The following is a 26,453-nucleotide window of genomic DNA, read 5'->3' as shown; positions in this document are numbered from 1 at the left end:
GCCAATGAAACCAATGAAACACGATTACCAGAGATTACCGAGGATGTTATGAAGGAAGACACAAAGCGCACCGTTTCATTTTTCTATTACTTATTTTCATTTATAACGAAAAACACTTGTTTTATTATCTCACACTTGATCTCGATAGCACTATCGACTAACTAAATAACTAATAAATCATCTTAGATTCGTCAGATAATAAATTTGCCATGCGCACTTGTGGGATTCTATATCATGGACCAGCATCAAAATCTTCGATTATTTTATCATCGGTTCTCTAATATCTGCCATTTCGTGGAAGTTTATCACGATACCGATAATGTACGATAATCGAAGAACAACCTGGATTAGGCTTCAGTGTCAAAACAGAAAACATTTGAAATGATATAATTATTTTTGATTAAAATTTCAAGTAACTCCTGTCGTGTTTATTCTTACGAACGAAAGGGTGAGAAAAAATATCACCACGCAAGAGATAAATGTGCACGTGAAATTTGTCAGCTTTTCGATTTAGGTTACGCGAAATTTGCTCCACGAGATAAACGGGCCCGTTGTCTGGCTCCATGAATATTCGCATTCACGAGTAACCCTTTGGTATATGCACGTGCACCCGAAATGCAATGGATGCATACATGGAATATCGATCGATGTTGTATTGCAATTATTGATGGATATTCGAAGCTCCCGTACTCGAACTTTTTCTGAATATCATTTGAATCTTTAAGTTTTTAAACCCCCATCGATATGAGTCGCCTTTTTTCCACGGCAAATAAGCAATCAACAAAATTCACAACGCACAATCTTTGCAGAAATTTGTCACGCGAAGTGAAAAAAAAGTAAAGTGCTCGAATCGCTCGAAGGAAATGACGAAGAAGGAACTTGGACACAAGTAATTTACATTTTCTGGACCGATAGTTCCGCTGAGAAATGTATCCTCAGGCGTTCGAGAATTCTACTATTTCAATTTAAACTTCTTGTACGGAACAACACCAGTTGAAAATTCTTTTAATTTTAAAGTGCAGTCTGTTTGATGAAATTGCAATTGATTTTTGAAAGCTATATGATTGTATTGAGTATTTTACCATTTATTAAAATGAATAAATAAACAAGCACTGACAATCTATTGGATTAACCCTCAAATGGTAAAACTAAGTATTATAAAAGCTGTTTTGAAAATCTCCAACACACTTGTGAAGAATCAAGACAGTAATCTTGACACTTGATCATTTGTCTGTACGTTGCCTGTTACAGGTAATGTAATAAACTGATCAAAACGATCGCACAGCAAATGATTCAGTAAAGAAATAAATGATGAAAAACGATACGCATCGATTGTACTCGAAATGCAGTCACGTCCTCTTCCGAGCTACTTACAGATGCCTTTGTGTGCTCCAAAGTAACCGAGGACCAGTGAGAAACAAGGAACATCGTTAACAAAGGAGGGAACTCATATTAGGTAGTACATACACCGGGTGTCCAAAGAATACCAGAGAAGGGAACAAGGTGTATGACCTCAATGACGTGATTACATACAGTCGACAACGAGTTGTTACATCCCTGGCACTTTCTAGGTCTCGCCCTGTCCTCCACCCTCTCACGAAGGACGGAGGAAGTATTGATTAAATTCAACGTCGGCCATTTTGTCCTGCCATCCGATTGGTTGCCGTCCATTTTGTCCTTTCCGTCCCTTCCTCCCACGTTTACCTCTGTTTCTTCCTCTTCCTTCGTTTACCATTCCCTCGATGTCCTTATTTTTTCTCTCTGTTCATTCCAATATTGTCCTCAACCCCTAACGCATGCGTGACGACATTTTCCACAGAAGAAATCAGCAATCAGATTTTTTTTTTCACCTCCTCGTTTTCTTTTTCCCCTCGAAGAACCTTGTGGCTCTGATATTTCATGTTGATATCCTGGATTTCATTTGTTGATTCGTTGTCCTGGCGCAAAACGTGCCACGGACGTAGCATGAATTTTTATGAGGCTTCATTAGAGCAATTGGAATCACCTTAAGCTGGATGCTTTAAATTCCTTGAGGTCGTCGTGGCCTGGAATCTCTGACTAATGCTATCGTACAACCTAAACTATTCCAGGATGATCTCTGACATGATCTTGCTGTACTATATCCTGATAAATCATTCCAAAGTGCTGTCCATTATGTAGCTTTGGGATTCTAGGTCTGATAAAAAGGATTGTGATAATGGGGATGATGGTGAGAGATGAGGAAGTTTATTTAAAAAATTTTTAACAATATTTCTGCTATACCATTGGAATATCTCGGTATACTAATTATACTTAATTAAGAAAGGTAGCATAATAAATGACCTATATTTCTATTAAATAAATACTAGAGAGGAAACGAACACTGTACTATAGAATTTATAATGAGATACATAAGAAAGAAAAGAGACCCTTATTAGTGCACCGACGACAAAATGTTAAAGGAGGAAGTTAAATGGTTCGAATAGCACTACATTTTTAGGCCCTTAGATTTTTTTAAATTTAAGTACTGCATGTGCAATTAACAATTGCATGATTTTTTTTAATGGAAATGTATTTTTTTTTTACACAGATCGATTGAGTATCACTGGCTGGTTTTTATTATTTTTCATTTATTATTATTAGTATTATTACTAATATTATTTATAGTATAATATTATAGTAGTATATAATATAATATACTATTATATATAGTATAATATTATTTAGTATTATTATATAGGATGATTGCAAAATAGCGAGAGAAGTCAGCCCTTCCTGGCCCACTGTATATAACAATTCCATAGATTATCAATATCATCCGTTCTAAGTACGAACCAAACTACCCGTGATCCTCTGTCTGGACCACCCTTCACGATCTCCCAGTCGTGTATTTCAGCAAGCGTGCCAAAGATTTCGCGGCTAAGCAGCTCCTTGGCATCCCATCGGTTCCACGTTAAAGTACATTCGTAAACATCTAAAAGGGTGCAGAAACGTCCTACTCCTACGCGGAAACCGCACGCACAGTTTCCTCGACGTGCCTTGCGGCCGAAAGAAGGAGAGCAACGGACGATACGTCATACATCCCCTGACGTCAGTGTGACGTTCGAACAGGGATTGGCCAAGTTGTGACACGCCTATCAGGCCACCCTCGACCCTGCGACCCCCTCTGTACCCGGTGTAGTGGTCGCTCGCTCCGCCCACGCGAAAACAACCCCCGCCAGCTGGGGGTGGCTGCGTGGGTTGTACAAAGATGAAACTGGGTCAGGCAGACTCGAGGCAGGCCGAGTCAGGCCGAGGCTCGAGAGTCGTCCAGGCGTTTTCGGCTGGAAGCAGTCCCTTGGAAACCACCCCGAAGCCCGTCGTCGTTCCACCAGTCTATCGACGCTCCATCCTTAAGTCCTTCTACCGCTAGGACAGCTTCATCCCCTTGTACGCGACACCGACACCGTTTCCGTGCTCGTCGTCCGAGAGCACCCTTGTACAGAGGAGGACGGATTTGGTGAGTGTAGCCTCGTCTTCTCACCATATGATTGTGCCCTCCATCCTTTTATCATACTCTTAGGGATGTTTATTGATACTCTAAGTTTGAGAGGGTTTTGAAAAACGTGTTGCAGTGATTTTCAGTTAAAAATCCGAGTGTCAATTTCCTTCAGAACCATCTCAATTCGTCTGAACCTATATACAATTTCATTTTCACTGCACCGTCTTTGATAATTAATTTATATACCCATAAACGTATAATAAAATTGTCTACTTCTAAAAGTAATATACACATGCATCGTCTTCATGATAAATTCTGTACAGAAAGTCTTACGTGTACGGGTATCGAATGCTAATTGCACGACTGTTCATTAATATGCACTTCTTTCATTCTATCTGCATACATTAAAAATCATCCAGTCAAGCAACGCTGTTTCTGGATAGAACGATTCGTAGTGCCTGATCTATTCAAGATAATCTCTGTCGCTTATTTCTTCACGCTCCAAGGACCAGTCGATCGGTTCAGAGAGCAGTGTAACACGATTCTCGTATGATCAAGAGTTAAAACGATATGCTCTCTGTCCATGTTTCTTTGGTCGCTCGGCCTGCCGTGCTCCTTCGGCGTTAATTCTCGCTTCGCAGTTGTGCAATTTCTCTCAAGCTCGCTGGAAACGAAGGCGCGATTAAAGTTCGGCTCGACACTGAAGCGGACACTGTTGTTGATTGTTGTAGGGACTGAGGCGAGGGGCACAAGCAGAGACATGGACAATGTGCAAATGATCGGCACTAAAATCACAGCGATCAAGGAATACTTATATGTAAGGCATTCCCATCTCGCTGCACGTCATTCATTCTGTCTCTTCTTTTCTTCTTCTATTCTTTTGTTTTTTATCAACGTAGTTGTTCTACCCTTTCATTTTCCGTCATTTGATTTTCATGATTTGGCCTGTTCACGAATGCTTTTGCTACTTTCTCTCTCTCTCTCTCTCATTGCTCTCTTCACCGACAGGTTTCGAAGATGTTTCAATCGTAAAGCTAGTTTTCTGGAATGTTAAGTCTATGGTGAATGTTGCCTCACGATTCCTGGTTCGCGAAACACAGATGTTCATTGTGAATTTCAGAATTTCGCCCGGACACACTCACCGACCAGACTAATGAGTTCCGAAAACACCTACTCGCTCTCCAGGGAGCATTGTAACTTGAAATATTCGGGTGAGTTTAAAATGATATTTATAAATTGTTTTAGTATTGCTGCATGCATCGTTATTGATAGATCTGTACTTTACTCGTAGTCTGACCATCATTTTCCATTTCTACTTACAATCTGTCCCACTGTCCTCGCACTCGCACCGACAAATTCTTTAGTGAATCCCAATTCTAAAATCAACCTTGCCTCTTCTAAGAACGAAATCCGGGAGTCACAATATTGTCCTGATTTCGCAGAGTCCGCGAGGGTGCATAATAATAGAGGATTTAGAATTGGCCTGAAGAGTAGTCGACGAGTGGCTGAGGACAGATTACACGCCACAGAAAGGGTGGAAGGGTTTGTTGTCACGACGATATTTGCAGTGGGCCAAGTGTTAGAAACCGATAAGAGTCATTTCGAATTTAAAATATGCTCCGAGTGAAACAAATCCATCAAACCTTTCGCAACTTTAAAAATCAGTACTTTCTTTAAACGATAGCATGTAATTTCTTTGTGGCTAAGAGAATCGGTGATGTTTCTTCTAACTCGTTGCTATAAATTAACCCCCTAATCCTGCTTATAAATCGCTGGAACTAATTGCCGCATGTAACAACCCCTAGAAGGAGCTTTGATTAAAGCCAGAATCCGAGGGTCCTGTGCATCTGGTGCCAAACTACGTACGAGTTTCACCTAGATTAAGCTCGAAACTGTAATTCATAAATTGCAATTGTGTTATGCTTGTTCCTTGCACGATACTTGTTACAATTAAATTCGATATTATTCGAAGTGCGTTTAGTTCTTGGTTTGATTCCATCGAGAGTTCTATAAAGCTCGAAAGAACGAGTCTGACAGTCTTTTGGACGTTAGATTGATAGAGCTGGATTAGCTGAAGCAGAGCCCTCGGAAGCCAGGGATTTCCCTTGTCTAACCATAGGCTCAGAACGATTCACCATAAGGTTTCCGACGTTCCCCTCGTTTTTCCATTCCCGTTCATCGTTCTCGTGATTATTGAAAAATATACTTATCCCTTCGAGAAGACTTCGCACGTTTTCTTTCAACATTGGTCGCCAGAAACATTAGAAAGTTTAATATAACTCTACAGGCTTGGCCTAATTTCATTTGTCTAAACACTGAAAATCTTTTATTACCATTGGCAAAGAGAATGATGAGTTTCAAACGTAGATTCTGAGTCTCCTGGTCTGTTTATCCATGGGATCTCCTTAATGCAATGGGAAACGAAGGGTGGTTTATTCGGCGGGATACTTTATGGTTGTTCTGCAACAGGAAGACAGTTCAATCTACCAAGGATTTACCACGAGCACATTGAAATGTCCAACTGTAGAGAGTTTATGATATCTCTACTGAAATACAATTTTAATTTTCTAGCTCAAAACACGGTGGTCATTGAGTTAAATTTGCATTTTGTGTTGCACGATTGATTGCAATCGCATGCTAATTTTCGAACAGCAATATATAATCAAGATGAAGAATAAGAAGAAATAGGGAAGAGGACGACGAAGTGAGATGGTGTCATCCCACCAAACAAGTGAGAGTGTGTCAATATAGGTCTATACTTTCAATTGTTTGATGAGGTGAAATCATTCTAATAATTTACGTTTTCTGCGAGGACGTCGGAAACCCGACGGTAGGTCGAAACGACGGAGCACCGAGAAATATGAATTCAATGAAACGGTATCAATTCGATCGATGTCGCTATCGTAGAAGAGATTTCACTTGATTATAACAATTAGAGAGTCACCGTAGACAACTACTGTAGCCACCTTTGCGATTTTGTCAATATTACAAGTATCCTTCGTGAGAACACGAGATTTTATTGATATTGTAATCGTGTGCCTTGTATTTTCGGTAATTAGGTAATTGCCATTTCGATGCTTTGAAACTGTGAAATTTTAGCAATTTAAAATAATTAATTTTGCAATTTTCAATAGAGAAAAATGTCCCAATCGATGTTACAATTTTAAGGAGATTGAGGTGGCAATATTTTGTAAACGGGAAAATTTCAAACTGATCATTTGCATAATTTCGAGCTCCTTGTTCTCAGATATCCTGCCGCACAATGTCGAAGGTTATCCAGCAACCAGAGAGTTCCTAATGAAGGTGGTGGATATCCTATTGGATTTCATTAAGTCGACGAACGACAGAAACGCGAAGGTCCTCGATTTTCATCATCCCTCCGAGATGATGCGCATCCTGGATCTTGAGATTCCCGACACTGGCTTGACTCTTCAACAACTTATTATCGACTGTTCCACGACTCTGAAGTACCAAGTGAAGACTGGTAAGTTTTAAATGAAAACTGTCATTTGTAGAAAAAGCAATTACTCGTTTAGAAACTTGAGATTAAATCAGTATCTCTGAGTAAGTGTTAGAACATCGGGGATGATGTCTAGCAGGGCATCGCTTAACACCGTTCTATCTCATTTCCTTGCATCCACGAGGGTGATAAGCCACATAATTTCATATTCAATTTAGCATACGCGTACTTTGGGTCGGAGATAAGGTGACTAGAGACACTTCCAGCCTTTCCGTCGGCATCAACCCCTCCAAAATGTACACTCCTCCCTCGTGCACGTGATAAATGAGCCAGGGGTTGGCGATAACTGAAAAAAAACTGAGATATCTGGGTGCATCATCTGCAATATTTTCTATAACAAAGAAAGAAATATTTCCACTACATACCCTGAGTCTTACACTCAACAAATCTAAATAAATTTCTTACCAAAACGTTCCCCCAAAAAGAATTTATAAAATTTTGTTTATAATTAAACCGTCTTTAATTAGAACGTCACGATACTACGAAACTCTGCAGACGGTTAATTCAGTCACGACCAGGTCTACCGAATCTGTAGTCTCTGTCGTTCGACGGAATGGCAAGAGTCAACCGCAAATCCCCCGCGAAAGTTCGCTATCTCGGCAGGATTCGATTACCAGCTTGAATAGATGCTAATGCACAATGGAAGAGGGCTAACCGAACTTAGGCCAGAAATCAGGCTTGTCTGGCATGGAGCATCGATGCAGAGGACCGAACGGGGACGAGAAAGCACCCCTGTGTATAGGAAGTCGCGTGCACCCTGTATACGTGCCGACAAAAAGTCGTTATTAGATTATGTGACACGAGATTCGCGAGCTCCCTCCAAGTGTCGTCTATCAAACCATCCTCGAGATTCGTGAAAGAAACTGTCCTCCCTCCCGCAGGGGGAGGATCGATTGATTGCTGATAGGCTGAAAAATATTTCGGACAGCTGGACGATAAGAGAGAACGTCGACGATGGTCGTGTGAAATATAGCGCGACGAAAAGAAGCAAAGATTAAAATTATTGCTCAACAAAATTATTTGAGCATCTTGTTTATTACGCATCTTGCGATCGGAAGGAATTAATATTGATCAATAGGGAGATACGTGTGAAAATCTTGATTGATTACGACCACAGACGAGCTTTCGACGTTCATGATTGATTCCTTTGTTGAGAGCAACATGCTACCGATATTAAAATCTCTGGAGCGCTGTCGCGTGTCCCGTGCGTCGCCAAGTCCGCGGATTTTCTATAGGGAAGCATGGTATGCCATTTCAAACATATGCAACAATATTTCCAAGATTCTTGAAAAATTCGAAGATCCCAAAAAAGCACAATACAAACGGTGCCTGTCGAAAAACTCTGTTGTAGGGTTTGCGCACGTGGCACCACTGCACAGGGTGGTAAATTCAATAGGATCGGTGTAATTAAGAGCCATTTCTACACGATTTTCCCTCGCTAGGGTGGAGGGAAGTAGCAAATAGGGGCGAGCAGCAGGGGTGGTGGGACGATACATAGGGTGAACCCTTCGTGAACGTTCGGCACAGAAGCGCCTAGTGCACCCACCGGAGGAATTTAAATTGGTATCGATAGCTAGCCGTGGAATGCAGAAATCGTTTCGTCATGGAACGTAAAAGTTGTTACGTCATGTGACCGGTATTTGCACTATGAATCGGCGAAGGAAAAAAAATGGAAACTCGATTATTTTGCAAATATTCCTGAAAATCAATCTATATCTCAATTTGACAGAGCTGTTCTAATGATTTAAATGATTACTTTTTTTACACTATTTAAGTCTTGGTTCAAGACTACCAACATTGGAAATGTTCTTTCCAAAGATATGATTGATTACAGAGTATTAATGTTAAGCCAGGGTTACACACTTCTCTTCATACAAATCCTGAGCCCCGTAATATATTATCGCAGCCTGCTCCGAGCAGGTTCTCCACGTTCCCTTTCTCTTATCCAGCAGAGGAAAAAGAACAAATTAGTCGGAAAATAATACCCCTCGACGTCGTAATCGCTCGTAAAAGCAATCCAGTGAAAGAAACAAATCGAAGAATCTATCGTATCGAACAGTAAAAGTTTTCCTATATCAATCACAAGAACCGCTGAAATTCCAAGAATCAAATCGAAAGGAAATTTCCTTTTCTATTGGTTTTAACAGTCGAGCTTCTATTTTGCCATTACTTCGCGGTAATGGAGAACAGTCTAAGGGGATTCGGTTCGAAAATCCCTGCAGCTTCGTCGAAAATTAACATACTCTTAAATCTGCATAATGCTAACCTGCTTGGCTTATCTCGATCCGCACGCTGCACTCGTGTTTGTTTTTCCTATCTTTCTATGGAACCCCATAACACACCATACGTTTACTCGCAAGAATTTTCAAATATTGCACTGATCTCTGGAAAATATATTTTTCTTCAATTTTTAATAAAATAATTAAATCTTCTTTAATTTATTTCAAAATAAGGAAACAAACTTTAAATTTCCTTGAGTAGGACTTTTTTAAACCTATGGTAGATTTGGTTTGAATATATTCAGATATGCTCATACTGATTTTTTGGTAGTTTGTTTTCCTACGTCAGTTTGAGAGCCTCTGCAAACAATCTAGTCGCGCAGCGACGCGTGTGACGCGCAAAATGCGGGTGCTTCGGACCATCGACCCTCCTCTACCCTTGACTGAAGCACGACCCCGATACTCCTGGAAAAATGGAGGGATAGAGAGAAAACAGGAGACTTCTTCCCGTTCACCCTAAAACCGGACGCGTGCCACGATCCGCAGACCAAGATAATTGCGAGTAACACAGCGACAAACGGCTCGGATACCGCTGTCCGATATATCGTTTTGGGGTTGACTTTTCTATTGAAATATACACTCGTGTCTCTCACGATTTGAGTATCTAGTACATTAGATAAGTAGATTCTAATTTAAAAATAACCAAAGATAGGCTATTTTCACCCCCAGTCATCATCGCCAATGGGAAAATCCAGAGCTAGCCCACCAGACGCGCCAAGGGGAACATTTAACCCCTGAAATAGTGGTGTTATACGTCAATCACAACGTAATACCCGAAGATTAAAATGTCTAAGCATCGACCCCGAAATTCCCATTCCTGTCTCTAGTTTCAGCATTTAGGAAATGCTAAGGGACGAAAGAAAATACTGTGTTTCAGGAAACGCACTGTTACCCAGCATCCACCGATGTGTTTCTTGGTTTATCAAAGGTCGGCGAGGTTATCGTGCACCCGAGGGAAAAAGTCTTTTCGTGGCCGGATATTCAATGGAGTGAATCCATCAATTCTCGGGATCAAGGGATCTACGTTATTTTAGAGAACGATAGGATAGGAGTTCGAAGGGTGCGCGAAAATCCTGTATCATGGAAACATAAATTTCCAGCACATACCGTGTACTTTACGCCCAAAAATATTATCCCATAAAATAACCTTCTGAATTCCTAAAGTAGCAAAATTTCAGGGTACATGGTCTGGTATGGTGCATGCTTGTAGTTCGTTCAATACAATTACTGTAGAAGTACAGTTTAGTAATTCCCAGACAAGAAACAGTAGAACCCGAGCACTGGTCCCCCCTGACACATCAGGAGTCGGTCTCCCGTCGAACAGAAGCATTAACCCTGATCCTAGCGCGATGTTCAGCAGAGCGGATGACAACGTACTCAGCGAGCAGCTTAAAGCTCTCTTCCCTCTTTCGACCCGCGTGCCTTTAACGTCCATCCTTCGACGGTGTCGGAGCCACGAATGCTGCTATAATTTTTCGACACGTGCCACGTCAGCTTTATTAATTACCCCGCCATTGGAAGCCGTCTTCGAACAATCACGTCGGTCACAATGAAAATTAGAATAACACCGCTGATTTATGACTGAGACAATTAATTTCAGTTGCCTTCACGAAACAGGGACTTAGAAATTTTAGAATCCCTTGTTTTTCTTCATTTTCAGGACATCCCCATTTCTTCAATCAATTGTCCTGCGGGTTAGACTTGGTGTCGATGGCTGGCGAATGGCTAACAGCGACGGCGAACACCAACATGTTCACCTACGAGATCGCACCTGTGTTCATTTTGATGGAGCACGTGGTGCTGCAGAAGATGAGGGAACTAATTGGCTGGAGCGGTGGCGATTCTATATTAGCTCCGGGTGGTTCCATCAGCAATCTTTACGCCTTCCTCGCCGCGAGACACAGGATGTTCCCTAGTTACAAGGAGCGAGGTCTTTCCGCTATCGGGGGACAGCTGGTTATGTTCACGTCTGACCAGGTATAGTTTATACTACTTGTTTCCTTCGTAACGTCTTAACTACCGCATGCGATCAACTAATTTGTTTTCTCTTTTCTATTAATTATTCTATTAAACAAAATTCGGGATGTTAGATACTGATGACTACCATGGGGTTGTATTTTATGTGCTAAATAGTGCCATTATTCGGTGAAATCCTGCGCCGCTGTCTGTGGACTGGGAACAGACAACTGCGTGATGGTTCCCAGCGACGAACGAGGTCGCATCATTCCATCGAAGCTTGAAGAACTTATTCTGGAGCGCAAGGCTAAAGGACATATTCCCTTCTTCGTGAATGCCACCGCTGGGACGACCGTCATTGGTGCATTCGATCCTATCCCTGAAATCGCTGATATCTGCGAGAGACACAAGCTCTGGCTTCACATCGACGTAAGTAATTTGTAATAAAAAATTATCGAAGTTAAGCAAGATCCTTAAACGCGTCCAGTTTTAATCGAATACAAGTACAAGGATGAAAGTGTTTGAAAGTTAGGAAGGGACAGAGATTTCCACTTAGCCAGACAGCTTATTCAAATCGCTTCACCGTTCGAACGATAAATGCCAAACACGTAAGAGCCTTAGCTTAAATAATAAATGTGAGAATCGGCATGTCGAGGGTCGAGATATAGTATCACGAGTTAAACTGAGGGAAATTTCGGAAAATCTCAGCTTTACGAGTCAACGCTTACAGAAGTCTTTAGTGAGATTCAGCCCTTGTTTAAAAAAGATGATTCAATTTTTCGTTTCAGGCGGCTTGGGGTGGTGGACTGCTTCTGTCAAGAAAATACAGACATCCAAGATTGACTGGCATCGAACGGTGAGTGGAACAATAGAAACATTTTATATAAACAATCTCTGCTGAAAGCACTGCGTACATTCACCCCTGAACTTCGTCGTTGATGGGTCTTTTTCTGATCAACGAGAAACACCTCCACATGTGCACTCCAGAGGGGTGCCTTAATCCTCGCACTTTATAGTTTATTGAGGCTTAGTTTGATGGAGTCACTCAGAAAAAGAGCAGGCACACAGACACTCGCAGCAGGTTGAACCAGCAGTCTTAGGGCACTGTTTATGAAGGGCAAAATCGATATTGCCCTTCTGAAATAGCTCGAAGCTTTAAAGCTCAGAAAAATTATTTTGCATGAGAATAGAAATGCTGAATTTATATATACCTTCTGTAAAAAGTAGATAAAAGATCTCCAAGATAGTACTATTAATAAAGGAAAAGGATTTTTGCAAAATTGCAAAAGATTTCAAAAATTTAAGGATATGTCTGACTAATCACTGATTTTTCTACTGTGACAGTGAATATCTTCAATATTCCATAACACAGCTTATTATAAACACTTTTGATCCATTATTTAACACACAAAGAAGTTGAAAAATGTATTCACAGAAGAAGATTCGTCTCAATCCTCTCCCACAACACCCCCCATTGAACGCCAGCAATGAAGCTGAAATTAGACAAGCGAAACCTTGATTGATTGATGCGAAAAGAGGATACCTGTAGGCTATTCGCGGCCAGTGTCGTAATCCGTAAAATCGAGGGGTTCTCTCGAAAGAAAGGAGTGACTCCTGTCCCGAACACATGCGAACTTTCGCATCTACATCCGCAAGAGACGGTGATGCTCGACCCCTCGCGTTGCAATGGGGGTCAGGGATAGGCCGATTCGAGCGTAGTTCAGATGGGGTTGGCGAGATTAATCCACGATTTGCATCCGGCCGCATCTGCTCCCTTCATTCAGCGACAGACAGTCCCTGACCCGAAAAAAAGTGGCACGAGGCCTACCAAGAAAATGATTTTCTAACGAAAAGTTGCTTCTGTGAGATATCGAGTGCCGTCGCTGTTCTTTTGCCTCGTGAAATTTCTTTTGATGCTGAAACGCTTTAACTCTTTTTCTAATCAAAGAACAGTCCTTAGTCTCTTCCGTCAAAATGCATTTTGATTTATTAATTGAAATCTGATGGTGGAGAAATTTTTTCAACTGATGAACGAGACAATTTTTTATTATTATTCGCTCTCTGCTGGGACTGTACCCCAGCAAGGACTTCCTTCCTGAAGGTCTTGATTAAAATGGCAAACGAAAAGTCCGAAGGACGAGCAACAGCTGGATCAGTTCCCTGGAGCGCATTTGCAGAACAGAACTCTCCTCTTTATATATCGACGCGGCGCCGCATCGTAGCGTGCCTTCCGCGGGTCTGAAATAAAAGACCGTGCCTCGACAATGCTGGATTAAACTCGTACAAAGGGAACAGCTTCCCTCATTCTCTCGTTGTCTGTACTTCCCTGCCGTTCCCCCAACCTCTGTACTCCTCCTTCAAACAGTGCATAAACTCGAAAAAGGAGCAATAGAGACGGAGAGTTAAAAAAAAAGGATGAATCGTGATTTCAGCGTCGCGACAAAGTCAGAAATGATTACGCGTAAAAGGTGGGCCGGAACGAGCAAGGTCTGCAAGTCGGAAGTGAAGTTGAATGTTTTGCGTCCTTCTTCTCTGAATTCCAACGCTTTGTTACAGTCGTGTGTTTTTCTATGGATCACCCTCTGGATTCTTCTATCCCCTTTCGACGAATGTCAAACATACCTTTAAGCTTCATCATGTACAATTTGACAAATTTTTGTATGCCGAGTAGAGTTTGAAAATGGACATTCGTGGTAGTGGTGTGTTCGTCTAGTTGCTTCCATTTCTACTTTAGAGGATAATTAGCAACCCCCGTAATATATATTGCGCGGCTTTTGGGGTTGGCACCTAGGACGAATTTAAGAGTGAACAGAGGGGTGCTGCACGCGCCAGACCCAGCTGCGAATCGCATTAATCACTCGAGCTTTATGTACAGACATTATGCATACTCTTAACGCCGGCGCTTTTTTAAGTAATAGAAAATCAGGGCAAGTGGGCAACCCTCGAAATAATTTGTAATTATTTTCTTCTAAGAAAAATTCTAAATATCACTCGGATTATTATATCATATTTAAAATCTGTTAGACGAGCTGTGGTAAGTGCTTGCCATAGAACTACACGGTAAACCAGTACCCTGAAGAGGATGCAGAAGAGTGACTAATGGCAAACGCCTGTCGTCGACACGAATCTTTTTTCCTGACTGTTTCGAGTACCCTCGCATCATCCACAGCGAGTACATTGTCACGGTATACATGTCACTTGCCAAGCATCGATAACGTTTGTCATGATATAGCATGTCTGACCACATGTGTCTGATTTTATTTATCCAATAAAATAATGAAAAATTTCATTTTTAAGATATCAGTAAACGTGAAGAAATTATTACAAATGATATCAAAAATATTTCACTTTAAACGAATTAGACAGATAGGGAAATGATGAGGTATGCAACACTTGTTGAATGCTTAGAGTGCATAGCAAATTAGCATCAAGTATCACACAGCTTCTCGCGTTTCGTGCCAGCAAGGATTAAGAAGGGTTAAGAGTTTTTATACCGCAAGGGTGTGTCTCTTAGGAACAGAGGGTTAAATCCAATCCTGTGGCTATATTAATAGTTCTCCTCTCGAATTGATGGACCCCCGTGGTACGAAGGGAAGACAACTCATATTTTATCCCCTATTGGTCCCCGTGGGACTCGATAACCGTTTGACAACCAGCTGAGCTCGCTTGCCTTTTTTCAGCCACCTCAGCTTCCCTTAAGAGGCTAACTTTTAAGCACTTCTACTCTCAGAATCTTCTCCCAATTTTTTTTTTTTCAACTCCTGACGACACTATGCACCTGCAGTCCTTGCAATATTTCCTTTCCTTCGAATAATAGTCGGTGGTACAATAATGTTCACAGAGCCGACTCCGTGACCTGGAATCCACACAAACTCATGGGAGCGTTGCTTCAGTGCTCGACCATTCACTTCAAGGAAGATGTAAGTTTCGAAAAATTCATTTTAGCCCCGTTAAAATCACAGCCAATTATTTCGCGAGTCTTGTTTCTAATTATTCTTACATCTACGTACGTGTCGAACATTATCGACGGTCCAAGATCGCGGTCCAAGAGAAATTCCGATCTCCTGGAAGGGTGACGACACAACAGTGGCTGCATTCCGAGGGGTAAACGTACACGTCGGAACGCAGCACTGCAGGAATTTAATTAAACTAAGAGATAACATATGTTACCAACGGTACAACGACGGTTTGCCCGAGGGTTTACCCCTCCAAGTCCGCCCGGTTATTGCTAACTCGGAACTTCCCCTTCGGATATTAAAATTCCGGGCACCGGCTGCCGCGAAACGTTTTGAGGGGGATTGTACAGACTTCTTTCGTCTTTCTTGATATCGTTATTCTTTCCGTCGAAGAAAAAATTCGAAAAATTGTTCTAATTTGTTTAAAAGAACGTCCAAATGACCTCTTCGGGTGGAGTAGTAGAAAATAAATTAAAGAAGTTATCTTTGTTTTATTTCTGCGAGAGGGAAGGGTTGATAGTCACGAGTCGGCACTCAATTCCAAACTCCCAATTAACTTTTACGACACGGGACGGGAAGAATCGTCGATTCGTGAGAGGACAATGGCGCACGGAAGGGTGGCTGAGTTTCAGTCGCCATTTTGTAAATTCAATATCCCTCAGTTTCCCTCATTCTGCGCATGAGTTGACGTCGTCCATATCGACCAGACCGCGTATCTCTCCGCTTTTGTTTGTTCCTTTTCGCGCCTGTCAATCAGAAACTTTCCCGAACATGGCTCGAAAACGCTCATTGTGATCCGAAGAGTAGAAAAAAAAATGAGCCAGACGATGCGTCTACCCTTCGTTCGCGATGCATCCGACTCTTTATTTTCCAGGGGCTGTTGATTAGCTGCAACCAAATGTCCGCGGAGTATTTGTTCATGACAGACAAGTTGTACGACGTGAAGTACGACACCGGTGATAAGGTGATTCAATGCGGACGTCACAATGACATCTTCAAACTCTGGTTGCAATGGCGAGCCAAGGTAAACGGTCCCAGAAATTCAAGTAAAATAACCCTGATTCGTATTTCTAAGGAAATGCAAATTTTACTATTGATGGAAAGTTAAATCAATTGGGGTATCACAAAGTTTCTTGCTAATTCTGCTCCAGGGTACAGAAGGTTTCGAGAAACACATGGATCGGTTAATGGAACTTTCGGAGTACATGGTCAGGCGGATCAAACAGATGTCCGACAAGTATTACTTGATACTTGAACCTGAAATGGTGAACGTTTGCTTCTGGTACCTGCCGACGCGCGTTAGGAACATGCCACATACTGCTGAGAGGATCAAAATTTTAGCAGATGTGAGATGCTTCTTATTTTCATTTCTCTCTGAAGAATCTAAGCAGCGAAATTTCGATAGAAAATAAATTTTCTATTGTAAAAATTTGATTACCCGAACACTCGATGTTGTGTTCGCAGATATGTCCCATTCTGAAGGGTCGCATGATGCAAGCTGGTACGTTGATGGTCGGTTATCAACCCGACGATCGACGGCCCAACTTCTTCAGGAACATCATCTCGAGCGCCGCTGTGACGGAAGCGGACGTGGACTTCCTGCTGGCCGAGATGGACCGGCTAGGCCACGACCTGTAAGAAACCTGCCTATTTTAATTAGCCGCATAATCAGCGACTGATAAATATCGCGACGTAGCATCGAAAGTGATCCCTGCTGATATTAGAGATTCATCGATGAGCAGGGAATCACGTCGCGTTTCATTACGTGTACAAAATCCGGAGGCCAAATTTAAGGATCGCAATCATGGTTAATAATTTAAGACGCGAGCTGATTCTCTCGTTTTTCTTCAGACACACGATAAATTTAGGGAATTGATGCAACCTTCCCAAAGTATCTTTTATTTTTTTATTTTTTTGATCCACTGTATTACAATATTATTAACACCTAGGATACCTTCCTAATTATAAAACTTTCGAGCTTGAAATTGAAGACAGAGGGAGAATCAGTGAACGAATCATCATCAGTTCGTAGTTACGACAAACGCTTCTTCAATATAATTAAAAACCACAGCTACTGAAGATCAAAGGATACTCATAGCACGTAAGTTCTCTAGGTGTAAGGAACAGCATATCCGTGAAACGAAGAGTCAACTTACAAAGCTCTAGCGACGCTTCCGGCCGTAAATGTTACTAGTTTTCATTCCTCGATGCTACACGTTAGAAGAGAAAAAAAGTAGCAACGAGTCGTAAATCGATAATAAAATAATAGATATGCTTCGATAGATATCTCGTTCAGTTTCAATTAATTTTAATTTATCGATCGCGATACATTTAGCAGAATTTATTAAACCAAATTTCAAATAGAAGTTAAAGAAAAATCTAATCCTCGATGGGTTAGAACGTTCTTGAAAATGAAATCATTTGATAAATGAAGAAATCAATGTTAACAATTTCAGAAATTCGGTGGGATCGTTCTTTTAGGAACGAAATAAATGTACAAAAATGATATTTTTACTCCAATTCGAGTAGTTAATTCATCTAGTTGCAATTGATGCTGCGCATTACTTTGTTGAAAGTTTAAATACATTTGTTATTTATTCATTGTTTGCGAGACTATAAATTGACGAAAAGAATGGCCTGCATTCATTCTATACAAACGTACGTGCGTTATTATTTACTGTTGAAGAATTATCACCGAACGGAGAGTAATATTTAATAATATAAATAAATATATATATTACATAGGAAACTTGAAAAAAAAATATATAAATGTATTTGAAAAAAAAAAAGATATAAATATATAAAGAACAAAGCGTATATTATATATATATTTAGCGTTGAGATTTTAAAATACGAAAAACACAAACCCATGAAAGTACATGCTTTTTCAAGTATTCGTGCGAACGGTTGTCATTTAGTTCGTCGATTACCATTCTACCCTCGTTGAGAATCAATCTTAAATCTTCTTAGTGATTTTCTTAGTGTTACAACAAAAGTACACAACATTTTTCAAAAAAAAAAAAAAGGAATTCTATCGCTAGCCTATCACTTCTCACGCCTCGATTCCTTTCACCTACAAACTCTAGTTTTACAATTATTCTTTTTCTTATCATTTTCGCCCGTAACAGAGACGACGAAAAAATAGCAATCTGTTCGACAAAAAGAAAAGAGAGACACTTAAGAACCGAACAACTCTATATAGATTTCGATTCACACTCGCCATCGAGTAAACAAAAGAGGATGAATCTAAGCGTAAGTAATTACTAAACGATATCTAGGTGTATATTATAAGAGAAGCGTAAATCTATTTATTGTAAATCTACGAATTTACCTATGTTCTATTTTCCCGTCGACTTTTACCGAGCCGTCGATACGTCTTGTTTCGTTCATATAAGAAGAAATGTAGAATTCAGACGGGTGAGCCAACGGGGAATTTCATTTCGTGTAATTCGTAGTAGTTAATTAATATTCCTGTTCCGTGTGATTAAGGTGAAATCGTTGATTCAAGGTTGACGGGAGACAGAATTCACGAAAACGATACAGAAATATGTATTTTTAAAGAAGAAACGATGAAGACGTTCGTCTGACCATGATACAGATACCTGCAAGAGAAGACACTCTATTGAACCGTTGTTATTAATTATCTACAATTTTATCGGCGTTGTATCTTTTTTTCACCAACAGTCGTATCATATACTGCCGACTGAATGGCTGACTTTCGACGAATTCACTCTATCGTAATCAAGGAAAAATTGATAACGTTGTAAACAATAGACACACATACACGTAGGAAAGATTAATGTATATGTATGATTAAAAGATCAATGCAGAGATTATGGTTTGTACGTGCAGCTGGTTGATTTGACACTTCGAATCTCATGTTAAAATTTTTTCAGTTAGTCCTAGGATCGTTCTTGTTTCTATTTCATTTTGAAAATGCACTGAATTGTATTTTTACAAAATTATTGTTATTGCACATTTAATTGCGAAATTTGTATGCACCATTAGCACAACACACACGATGCACCTTTGCACACAACACTTTCATTGTCAATTAGAGAGATGCACTTGCATTGGCGTAACTAGGATTTTCGTCTAGGGTGGACCAGGTCCCCTAATTTTATTAAAAGTGTCAAATATCTAATGTTATTTAATTCTAATATAATTTTTTTAAGTAATTACACTACATATTGCATTTCGTTCCAAATATTGATTTCTATTAAGATTTTATAAATTGACAAATGATTTTTTAGCAATTTCAATAATTTCTTATGGAGAAGAGCAGTATTCATTTTAGAGGGACTAGACCCATTCCGACCCCTACCTAGTTACACTAATGTGCACTCGAGAAACGGAAATCGGCACAAGTAATAATTCACGTTGGTCAATTCCTTTCCTTGTGATTTGTCACACTGATAAACCAGGGTCAACCACCCTGACCTCATTATCGTTAATTAGTAGGTCTAAGTTGATGACGAAGTAAGATGAAGAACAACAAAGTCCCACGTCTTCCAGAAAAAAAAAGTATTGAGATTGTTAACGATTTAGAGAGTGCCTCGCGTGCTTCGAGGTAATCTATCCTTCATGCACTGTACGTAATTACAAACGAGAATACATTTATATGAATATATATATAAATAGGTGAAAATTCTATATAAATATGTATATGTATGTACACGTGTGCGCATAACTCTGTTGGGGATAAAAACGAACGAAAGAAGATGGACTGTTTAAAGATTCACTCGACGATATGACGATATTTGCTTGGTCGTCGCGATCTTGTTGCGTACGACAAGTACCACCTATCCACCTAATTGACCTTATTATCCACTGTATATCAATGTCTAATAAACTGCTGTTATCCCAAATTATGAACACTTGAAAATTATTATCCCCGTGTTAAACTTGAAAATTAAGTTTGACCAGCACTAATTATTGATTATAATTATGAGATAATTATAATCTACATTTAAAATTAGCGTAGTCTAGAGATAGAGGGAAGAAGTTCTAAACACCGTACGTCGCCGACCTTCCGGACGGACTCTTGGTATCTATAGAGGCACATGGCTAGAGGAGTAGTACCTTGGAAGAGAATGAATAATTTCTAAATAACTTAATAATTCTTGAAAATCACGTTTCTCTACTTGGAATTAAAAATACTTATGAACTCCCTCGATGTTTACGTAGTCGTATAAGATTATGCGATCATTACGAAACATGGGTGTTGTCTGAACTGGATATGATAACACAATCATTAAACTCTTTACTACTTTACATTTGATGCTATGGTACAAAAATACAAAAATCTTAGACTTCTTCAACTTGATAAACGATTACATTATTTTTTAGTTTTCAAGAAATTAGTGAAAAAGAAATAATAAAAAGAAAGACTTAGGGGCCAGTTAGATTGGGGCATAGCCGATAAGCAGGTGAATAAATTACCCTAAGAAACCAGTTGACCTTGACGAGCCTCCACGCATAATTATCACACGTCGTTACAAACAGATTTCAGGCAGTGTTTCAGACCAGTCGGTTCAAAACAATCGTGAACATGCGTTCTTTCGTGGAGTACTCTGCAAACTGCGATTTTCCTATTGAAAATCTTCCTTATGGTGTCTTTTCAACAAAAAACAATGTAAGTATGTACAATAAAATTGAAGTTTCTTATGGTCAGGAGAGAAGTTTATAGGTTATATTTAACGAAAATCAAATATTCTTATATGTACAATAATCATAATATTCAAATCAGAACAATAGCATTATACAAATGCAACTATGATAGTATCAGCTAATATTTGAAAATCATAGTGCACTTCTTTACTATAATTAAAAGATTTTAGTTTTCGTCAAGCAAAGTGCCATCTACCGGAAATACAAGTAGCGAAGGGCGCATTATTCAAAAATATAAACTGTAATCAATAAAATTAAATTTACAATTTCCTAAAAAATGAACTTCTGATTTAATAAATATTTAGTTTGTTTATTGTAAAACACTATGCTCTTTTATTTATCACTAGTTTCGAAAGAAAACTGTATTATCGAATGCTGATAACAATATTTTCAGCCTCAGAAGAGAATAGGAGTTGCAATTGGCGATGAAATCTTAGACCTATCTCTTATTTCGAATCTGTTCGATGGGCCATTGTTAAAAAATAATCAGGATGTGTTTCGTCGCGATTGCCTTAACGATTTCATGGCTTTGGGAAGACCCAGCTGGGTAGAAGCCAGAAACAAGCTTCAAGATTTGCTATCAGCCAGTAATCCTACTTTGCAGGAACCCAATACTCGTTCCAAGTACAAGAAAAATTATTTAATAAAAGAAACAACGATAAATAATATATTTTCTGAACCTTCTTCTTAATTTAATCTTTCAGAGTATTCGTGAAACAAAATGAAGCAACCATGCATCTCCCAGCAAAGATTGGTGACTACACAGACTTTTATTCATCCATTTACCATGCCACAAATGTTGGCACGATGTTTCGTGGAAAACAAGACGCTCTAATGCCAAATTGGTACAATAAAAAAAAAATTCAATTTCTTTTGATAGTATACTTTTTTCAGAGTGCCAATAAAATATTTGTGAATCCAGGAAATATTTACCCGTTGGTTACCACGGAAGAGCAAGCTCGGTAGTTGCCTCTGGCACACCGATAAGAAGACCGCGTGGCCAGACACTTCCGGTGGAAGGTGCAGCCCCAGTTTTCGGTCCTTCCAGGTCAATGGACTTTGAACTGGAAGTAGCTTTCTTCGTTGGAGGACCTCCGACCAAGTTGAGTGACCCGGTCCCAATATCTAAAGCTTACGATCATATCTTTGGAATGGTCACCATGAACGATTGGAGTGGTAACATTTGAAATAACAAACATTAACAAAAATTATTCGAAAGAGAGCAATTACAGAAGAGTAACAATTCGCAGCAAGAGATATACAGAAGTGGGAGTACGTTCCTTTGGGTCCTTTTGGAGCAAAAAATTTGGGAACGACTATATCTCCTTGGGTGGTCACTATGGAGGCCCTGGAACCTTTTAAAGTACCCAATTTTCCTCAGGATCCAATCCCATTTCCGTATCTGCGTCACAGTGAACCTTGCAACTTTGATATGAAATTAGAAGTTGATATAAAATGTAAGTACAATGTGTAATACAAATTACAATAGAAAAGTGCAATACAAAAGAAGATTATTACATATTTTCCAGCTCCAAGCGGTGTCGTTACCACGGTTTGTCGCAGTAACTACAAGTACATGTACTGGACACCCCGACAGCAATTAGCTCACCACACCGTAACAGGATGCAATATCAATCCAGGGGATTTAATGGCTTCCGGTACGATAAGTGGCGAGGTGCGTCCGAAATTTTTGTCTCTCAGACCTAATGAGATCGTCCGTGTCTAAACGATACTAAAACCTTTCGTTTTCTTCAATAATTCAGACTCCTGATTCTTTCGGTTCCATGCTCGAGCTCGCTTGGAAAGGTACCCGACCTGTACCGTTACTCGATGGTACCAACAGGAAGTTCCTGCAAGACGGTGACGAAGTGATCATTCGAGGTACGTTCACGACGGGTCTTAAAGTAGATCAAGCCATCCACATAGACACGATTTTATCGACAGTTCTGACTGGTTACCATTTTCCAGGTTACTGTGTCGGCGATGGCTATAGAATTGGCTTCGGAACTTGTTCAGGAAAATTATTGCCTGCTTACACTGAATAATTGTTTTCTTCCTTTCGTTTCCGGTATTTGAGATTATAGTGCAAATACGTATGATTGTTTTCATTTTTTTATTATATTGTATATGATAAAGAGAATAAAGGATTGAGATGACTTGTGTGTATTCAATGATTGCATGATAGATATAAGTGTAAATCTGATTGTTATGACCGAGTTAAATGAGCGGCATTGTAGCAGACTATGACGTAGAGTGAATAGTTTATCGATTCGAATGATGGCCGTGGTAAATTCGATCAATAAGGAGGCCAGTACAGGTGCAGGTAGAACGGAGTATTCGGAGAACATGGCTGCAATCCTGTTGAAGTGAGTAAAACACAAAAAGTTCACCACCTTTTCGAGTATTTGTCATTCCTATAATATTTTTCTATGAATTTCTGGCAATACAAACTAACGCCATTGTAATCATTAACCCTTTCCCTACTCGTTGTTCCAATAATTAAAACAGAGTCAAATAAAGTCGAACTACATTAGATCATTTTTAAATCATCTAACACTTTGGTGAATAATTAAAATTCCTTAGAAGTTTGCATAACATCGAAGCTCTCGATGAGCCGACTGCAAAATGGAACGTCCCTTTGAGCGACGGAAACCACGTGATAGAATTTGAACACGGAACAGCGACGGGTCGTCGATTGATAAGAATAGATGACAAAGAATTGGTCCACAAAGATTGGATGTTTCAACTGGTTGGAGATGAAGCGTTCATGTTCAATGGTAACAAATTCGTGATCAGAATCGATCCAATTCCAGGTGAGCATTTTCAATCTACCATTGAAATTGAATGATCATTATAACGTGAAATTTACTATAGGATTAAAGTATTCTTATACTTTGTGGGTTAATGGTAAGAGTTACAAGAATTTCATCCAGACACAGTCAAAAATTTTGGAAACCTGGTTGGCTAAAGTTGGGAACGAAGAGTATAGAATAGTCTTAGGTAATTTTAAAAAGGAAATTACGATTTTGTAATTAAAAAGAAAGGAAGCAGCGATGTTTATTATATGATTTTGTAGATAAGCAAACGCAAAATGTTTGGGTGAATGGTGAACAAATGGAAACAGAGGTAGAATCAATGATTTTCTTCTGTAATATTTTAAAGAACATGAAAATTAATCAAATGAATTTTTGTTTTAGAATGAATTTACCGACGATGGCGCAGAAATATTGTTCTCGATAGGAGACCTCCCAGCATCGATTAAAACTTACAGTTCAGGACAAAAAGAAATTGGAATAACGTACAGTTTATACATCGACGAAATAGAAATTGAAAAGGAGATCCCTTTGAAAGATTCTGATTAAATCTGAAATCATGAATCGCTTATTTACACAGTGTTTTATCGTTTTATGTGCCACGAACATTTCTTACACTTTGTATATAATACAATAAACCACGTTGCAATAAAATGACTCATTTATTTTATAATTTAAGAATTGAATATAGCATAATGACCTGTGTTTATGTTCAAATCAAACATAAATAATTTTCTTGAATTCCTGTAATTTGCATTTAAAAAAGAATAATTAAACAAAAATGTCACTTCGAGAGAGTATTTTCAGCATTGGATCACGAATGGCTCATAAACATGAGGACATGCATTTCGATGGTAAATAGAAACTATGCATCATTCAATATTCTTTATTAACATTAATTTTAATCTAGTTATGACTGACGAAGAACTGCAACAGATGCAAGATGATTTATTACAAAGAATCTGGATGTTAACCTTAGAAAATGACGTGTACGAGCGTTATCTAATGCGACACGATCCTCCGAGCGTCAAAAGTAAACATTTCATAAATTAAATTAAATTTTCATATCCTGACCTAAGATACAAAAACTGTTCCAAAGAGATATCGGCCCTTTTGGAAAGAGCAAAGTTCACCCGAAGGGTCACCGCATACATGGTGCCCAGATCCTCGCGGATGAGTTTTCGCGGCAGCATAATAGCCCTCCACGACCCGACTAAACACAGTTTCACCAGTAATCTCAGTAATACCAGCCTCCATTCGGGAAGTCGACTTAGAACACCGAGCCTATTAACGGTGGGAACAGCTGGCGAAACTTCCAAGTTAGTTGCACCAAAAACAAATTCGATTCTCCATCTTATGCTACGCTAATTATCAGAATTACGATCGCTCATCGAATGAAGATGGCGAAGAACGAGGTGGAGGAAATGAGAAAAGTGTTGGACAGGTTCGGGGAAGAGACGAGAAGAAAGAAAACGTACTTGAGAGCAGAAATCGAGGAACTTGAAATTCGTATCACCGAAGTTCAAGAGGCCAGGGACGAATTCGAAGAAGAGGTTGTCGAGAAAGGTGTGAATCGTATCACTGGAAAGATTCCAGCCGAGAAAATCGTCAGGTGATTGATTGATTCCGTCGAGTATATGAGGAAAATTTGCGAACGCGGTTTTCACGCGCGAGTTCTCTCGCGAAGATTCGTCGAGGAGTGGCTACGATCGGCGAACACGATAATAGAACGACTGAGGCTGAAAAGCACGACGTTGAGGGCGCAGATGAAAAAGGCTGAACAACAGCTGATCCAGAGGAAGGAGCTTGGCGAGTCGCTTCACCCGGTTGACTTTGAACAATTGAACATCGAGAACAAGGATTACGTAAAGATGATCGAAGAGAAGAATCGCTACGTGATCGGGATGAAGAGAATCGCAGGTGATCAATCTTCGACACTTTAATCACTGAGGGGATGTTCATTAACACTGAAACATTCACATTAGCTCCTGCTTCACCTCCCAGTGATGCAGAACACTATTCTCTAACAGTTGCAGTTGCATCTTTTCAACAGGTCATTATCATTTAAAATTGACCCAGAGAAAACAGAAGCTCGACGATCTTTTGTCCGCTTTAAATCAAGTGAAAAAAGAGACCGCGATGAAAGAGGAACAGATTAAACAGTTTAAGGCTGAACTGAAGATTGTGAAGGTGAAGTTGAAGCAAAAGACTATACTGTTGAAGAATTTATTGACCTTCATGGAGAACCACACTGTAATTTTCAATTTTTTAGAATCCCTTTGAAATTTATTAAATTAAAATAAGTTTTCTTGCTGTTCAGGCACCAAGTATTCTAGAATTCGTGTACCTGCAAGCAGATTTCCAGGAGTTAGAAAAGGCTTTCAAGCGCCTGCAGAGACGCAGAGACATCGATCGAATAATATATCAAACCTATAAGAAATTGATGTATAAAAGAACTCGCGGGAGTATAGATTACAACTTTTCAAAGTAAATTTTCAAAAAGATTTTTGTTCTAGCTTTCATGGATCCGCTAATGTTCTGTCTCGTTTCAGAGCGAAAAAGATATCCGACACGAGATATCCTGTTCAACCAGTGTTCTAAAATCCCACACCTACTTTTTCCTGCAATTTTGGTTCGTCCTCTGTAAAATCATTCCCGCTTGCTGGAAACGGGAAAATGAAATTGTATGTGTAAGAAATTACGCAGCAACGTACTGTCACTGGTTACGCCACTGGATAATTGGAGTTACGGTGCTTGTTCAGAAGAGGAAGGAAGCTTGAAATGATTGTCCACTCATAC

The 26,453-nt window shown here is 39.6% G+C and overlaps 4 protein-coding genes across 5 annotated transcripts; all 4 read left to right on the top strand.

Moving 5' to 3' along the window:
* The first annotated feature begins 3,251 nt into the window (after positions 1-3,251).
* On the top strand, positions 3,252-16,809 carry Gad1 (glutamate decarboxylase). 2 transcript variants are annotated; one of them, XM_034322938.2, is made up of 11 exons: positions 3,252-3,478; positions 4,192-4,277; positions 4,581-4,671; positions 6,708-6,944; positions 10,920-11,236; positions 11,393-11,644; positions 12,004-12,071; positions 15,057-15,135; positions 16,046-16,195; positions 16,323-16,517; positions 16,636-16,809. In XM_034322938.2, the coding sequence occupies exons 2-11, from the start codon at positions 4,221-4,223 to the stop codon at positions 16,807-16,809; spliced, it is 1,620 nt and encodes a 539-aa protein (XP_034178829.1). In that variant the 5' UTR covers positions 3,252-3,478; positions 4,192-4,220. The 2 variants fall into 2 exon arrangements, with proteins under 2 accessions (XP_034178829.1, XP_034178830.1); XM_034322939.2 differs by lacking the exon at positions 4,192-4,277.
* Positions 16,810-20,448: 3,639 nt separating this feature from the next.
* Positions 20,449-22,997, top strand: Faa (fumarylacetoacetate hydrolase). Its single transcript, XM_034322942.2, has 9 exons — positions 20,449-20,600; positions 20,677-20,806; positions 21,236-21,465; positions 21,546-21,686; positions 21,764-22,017; positions 22,092-22,298; positions 22,371-22,516; positions 22,605-22,722; positions 22,810-22,997. Exons 2-9 carry the CDS (start codon positions 20,723-20,725, stop codon positions 22,884-22,886), a joined length of 1,257 nt encoding a protein of 418 aa, XP_034178833.1. The 5' UTR covers positions 20,449-20,600; positions 20,677-20,722; the 3' UTR covers positions 22,887-22,997.
* Positions 22,998-23,108: 111 nt separating this feature from the next.
* On the top strand, positions 23,109-24,137 carry LOC117603598 (fas apoptotic inhibitory molecule 1). Its single transcript, XM_034322944.2, has 4 exons — positions 23,109-23,207; positions 23,425-23,654; positions 23,716-23,967; positions 24,039-24,137. Exons 1-3 carry the CDS (start codon positions 23,116-23,118, stop codon positions 23,871-23,873), a joined length of 480 nt encoding a protein of 159 aa, XP_034178835.1. The 5' UTR covers positions 23,109-23,115; the 3' UTR covers positions 23,874-23,967; positions 24,039-24,137.
* An 83-nt stretch (positions 24,138-24,220) lies between these two features.
* Positions 24,221-26,336, top strand: LOC117603595 (cilia- and flagella-associated protein 263-like). Its single transcript, XM_034322941.2, has 8 exons — positions 24,221-24,508; positions 24,565-24,687; positions 24,754-24,973; positions 25,030-25,266; positions 25,342-25,574; positions 25,708-25,907; positions 25,975-26,141; positions 26,207-26,336. The coding sequence occupies exons 1-8, from the start codon at positions 24,436-24,438 to the stop codon at positions 26,253-26,255; spliced, it is 1,302 nt and encodes a 433-aa protein (XP_034178832.1). The 5' UTR covers positions 24,221-24,435; the 3' UTR covers positions 26,256-26,336.
* Positions 26,337-26,453: the final 117 nt, after the last annotated feature.

Source organism: Osmia lignaria, chromosome 4 (genome assembly GCF_051020975.1).
Source record: "Osmia lignaria lignaria isolate PbOS001 chromosome 4, iyOsmLign1, whole genome shotgun sequence".
In the NCBI taxonomy this organism is placed as follows: Eukaryota; Metazoa; Arthropoda; class Insecta; order Hymenoptera; family Megachilidae; genus Osmia; species Osmia lignaria.
The sequence above is the reverse complement of the archived record's forward strand: the minus strand, read 5'-3'. Positions and strand labels throughout refer to the sequence as shown.

Bases quoted from the DNA above. Each gene is read 5' to 3' on its own strand.
- Gad1 (XM_034322938.2), top strand. From the start codon at position 4,221: ATGGACAATGTGCAAATGATCGGCACTAAAATCACAGCGATCAAGGAA. The intron at 4,278-4,580 runs GTAAGGCATTCC...TGTGAATTTCAG, and splicing joins CGATCAAGGAATACTTATAT to AATTTCGCCCGGACACACTC. The intron at 11,237-11,392 runs GTATAGTTTATA...TGTGCTAAATAG, and splicing joins TTATGTTCACGTCTGACCAG to TGCCATTATTCGGTGAAATC.
- Faa (XM_034322942.2), top strand. From the start codon at position 20,723: ATGCGTTCTTTCGTGGAGTACTCTGCAAACTGCGATTTTCCTATTGAA. The intron at 21,466-21,545 runs GTACAAGAAAAA...TTAATCTTTCAG, and splicing joins GAACCCAATACTCGTTCCAA to AGTATTCGTGAAACAAAATG. The intron at 22,299-22,370 runs GTAAGTACAATG...CATATTTTCCAG, and splicing joins ATTAGAAGTTGATATAAAAT to CTCCAAGCGGTGTCGTTACC.
- LOC117603598 (XM_034322944.2), top strand. From the start codon at position 23,116: ATGATGGCCGTGGTAAATTCGATCAATAAGGAGGCCAGTACAGGTGCA. The intron at 23,208-23,424 runs GTGAGTAAAACA...AAAATTCCTTAG, and splicing joins ATGGCTGCAATCCTGTTGAA to AAGTTTGCATAACATCGAAG. The intron at 23,655-23,715 runs GTGAGCATTTTC...AATTTACTATAG, and splicing joins CAGAATCGATCCAATTCCAG to GATTAAAGTATTCTTATACT.
- LOC117603595 (XM_034322941.2), top strand. From the start codon at position 24,436: ATGTCACTTCGAGAGAGTATTTTCAGCATTGGATCACGAATGGCTCAT. The intron at 24,509-24,564 runs GTAAATAGAAAC...ATTTTAATCTAG, and splicing joins TGAGGACATGCATTTCGATG to TTATGACTGACGAAGAACTG. The intron at 26,142-26,206 runs GTAAATTTTCAA...GTCTCGTTTCAG, and splicing joins ATAGATTACAACTTTTCAAA to AGCGAAAAAGATATCCGACA.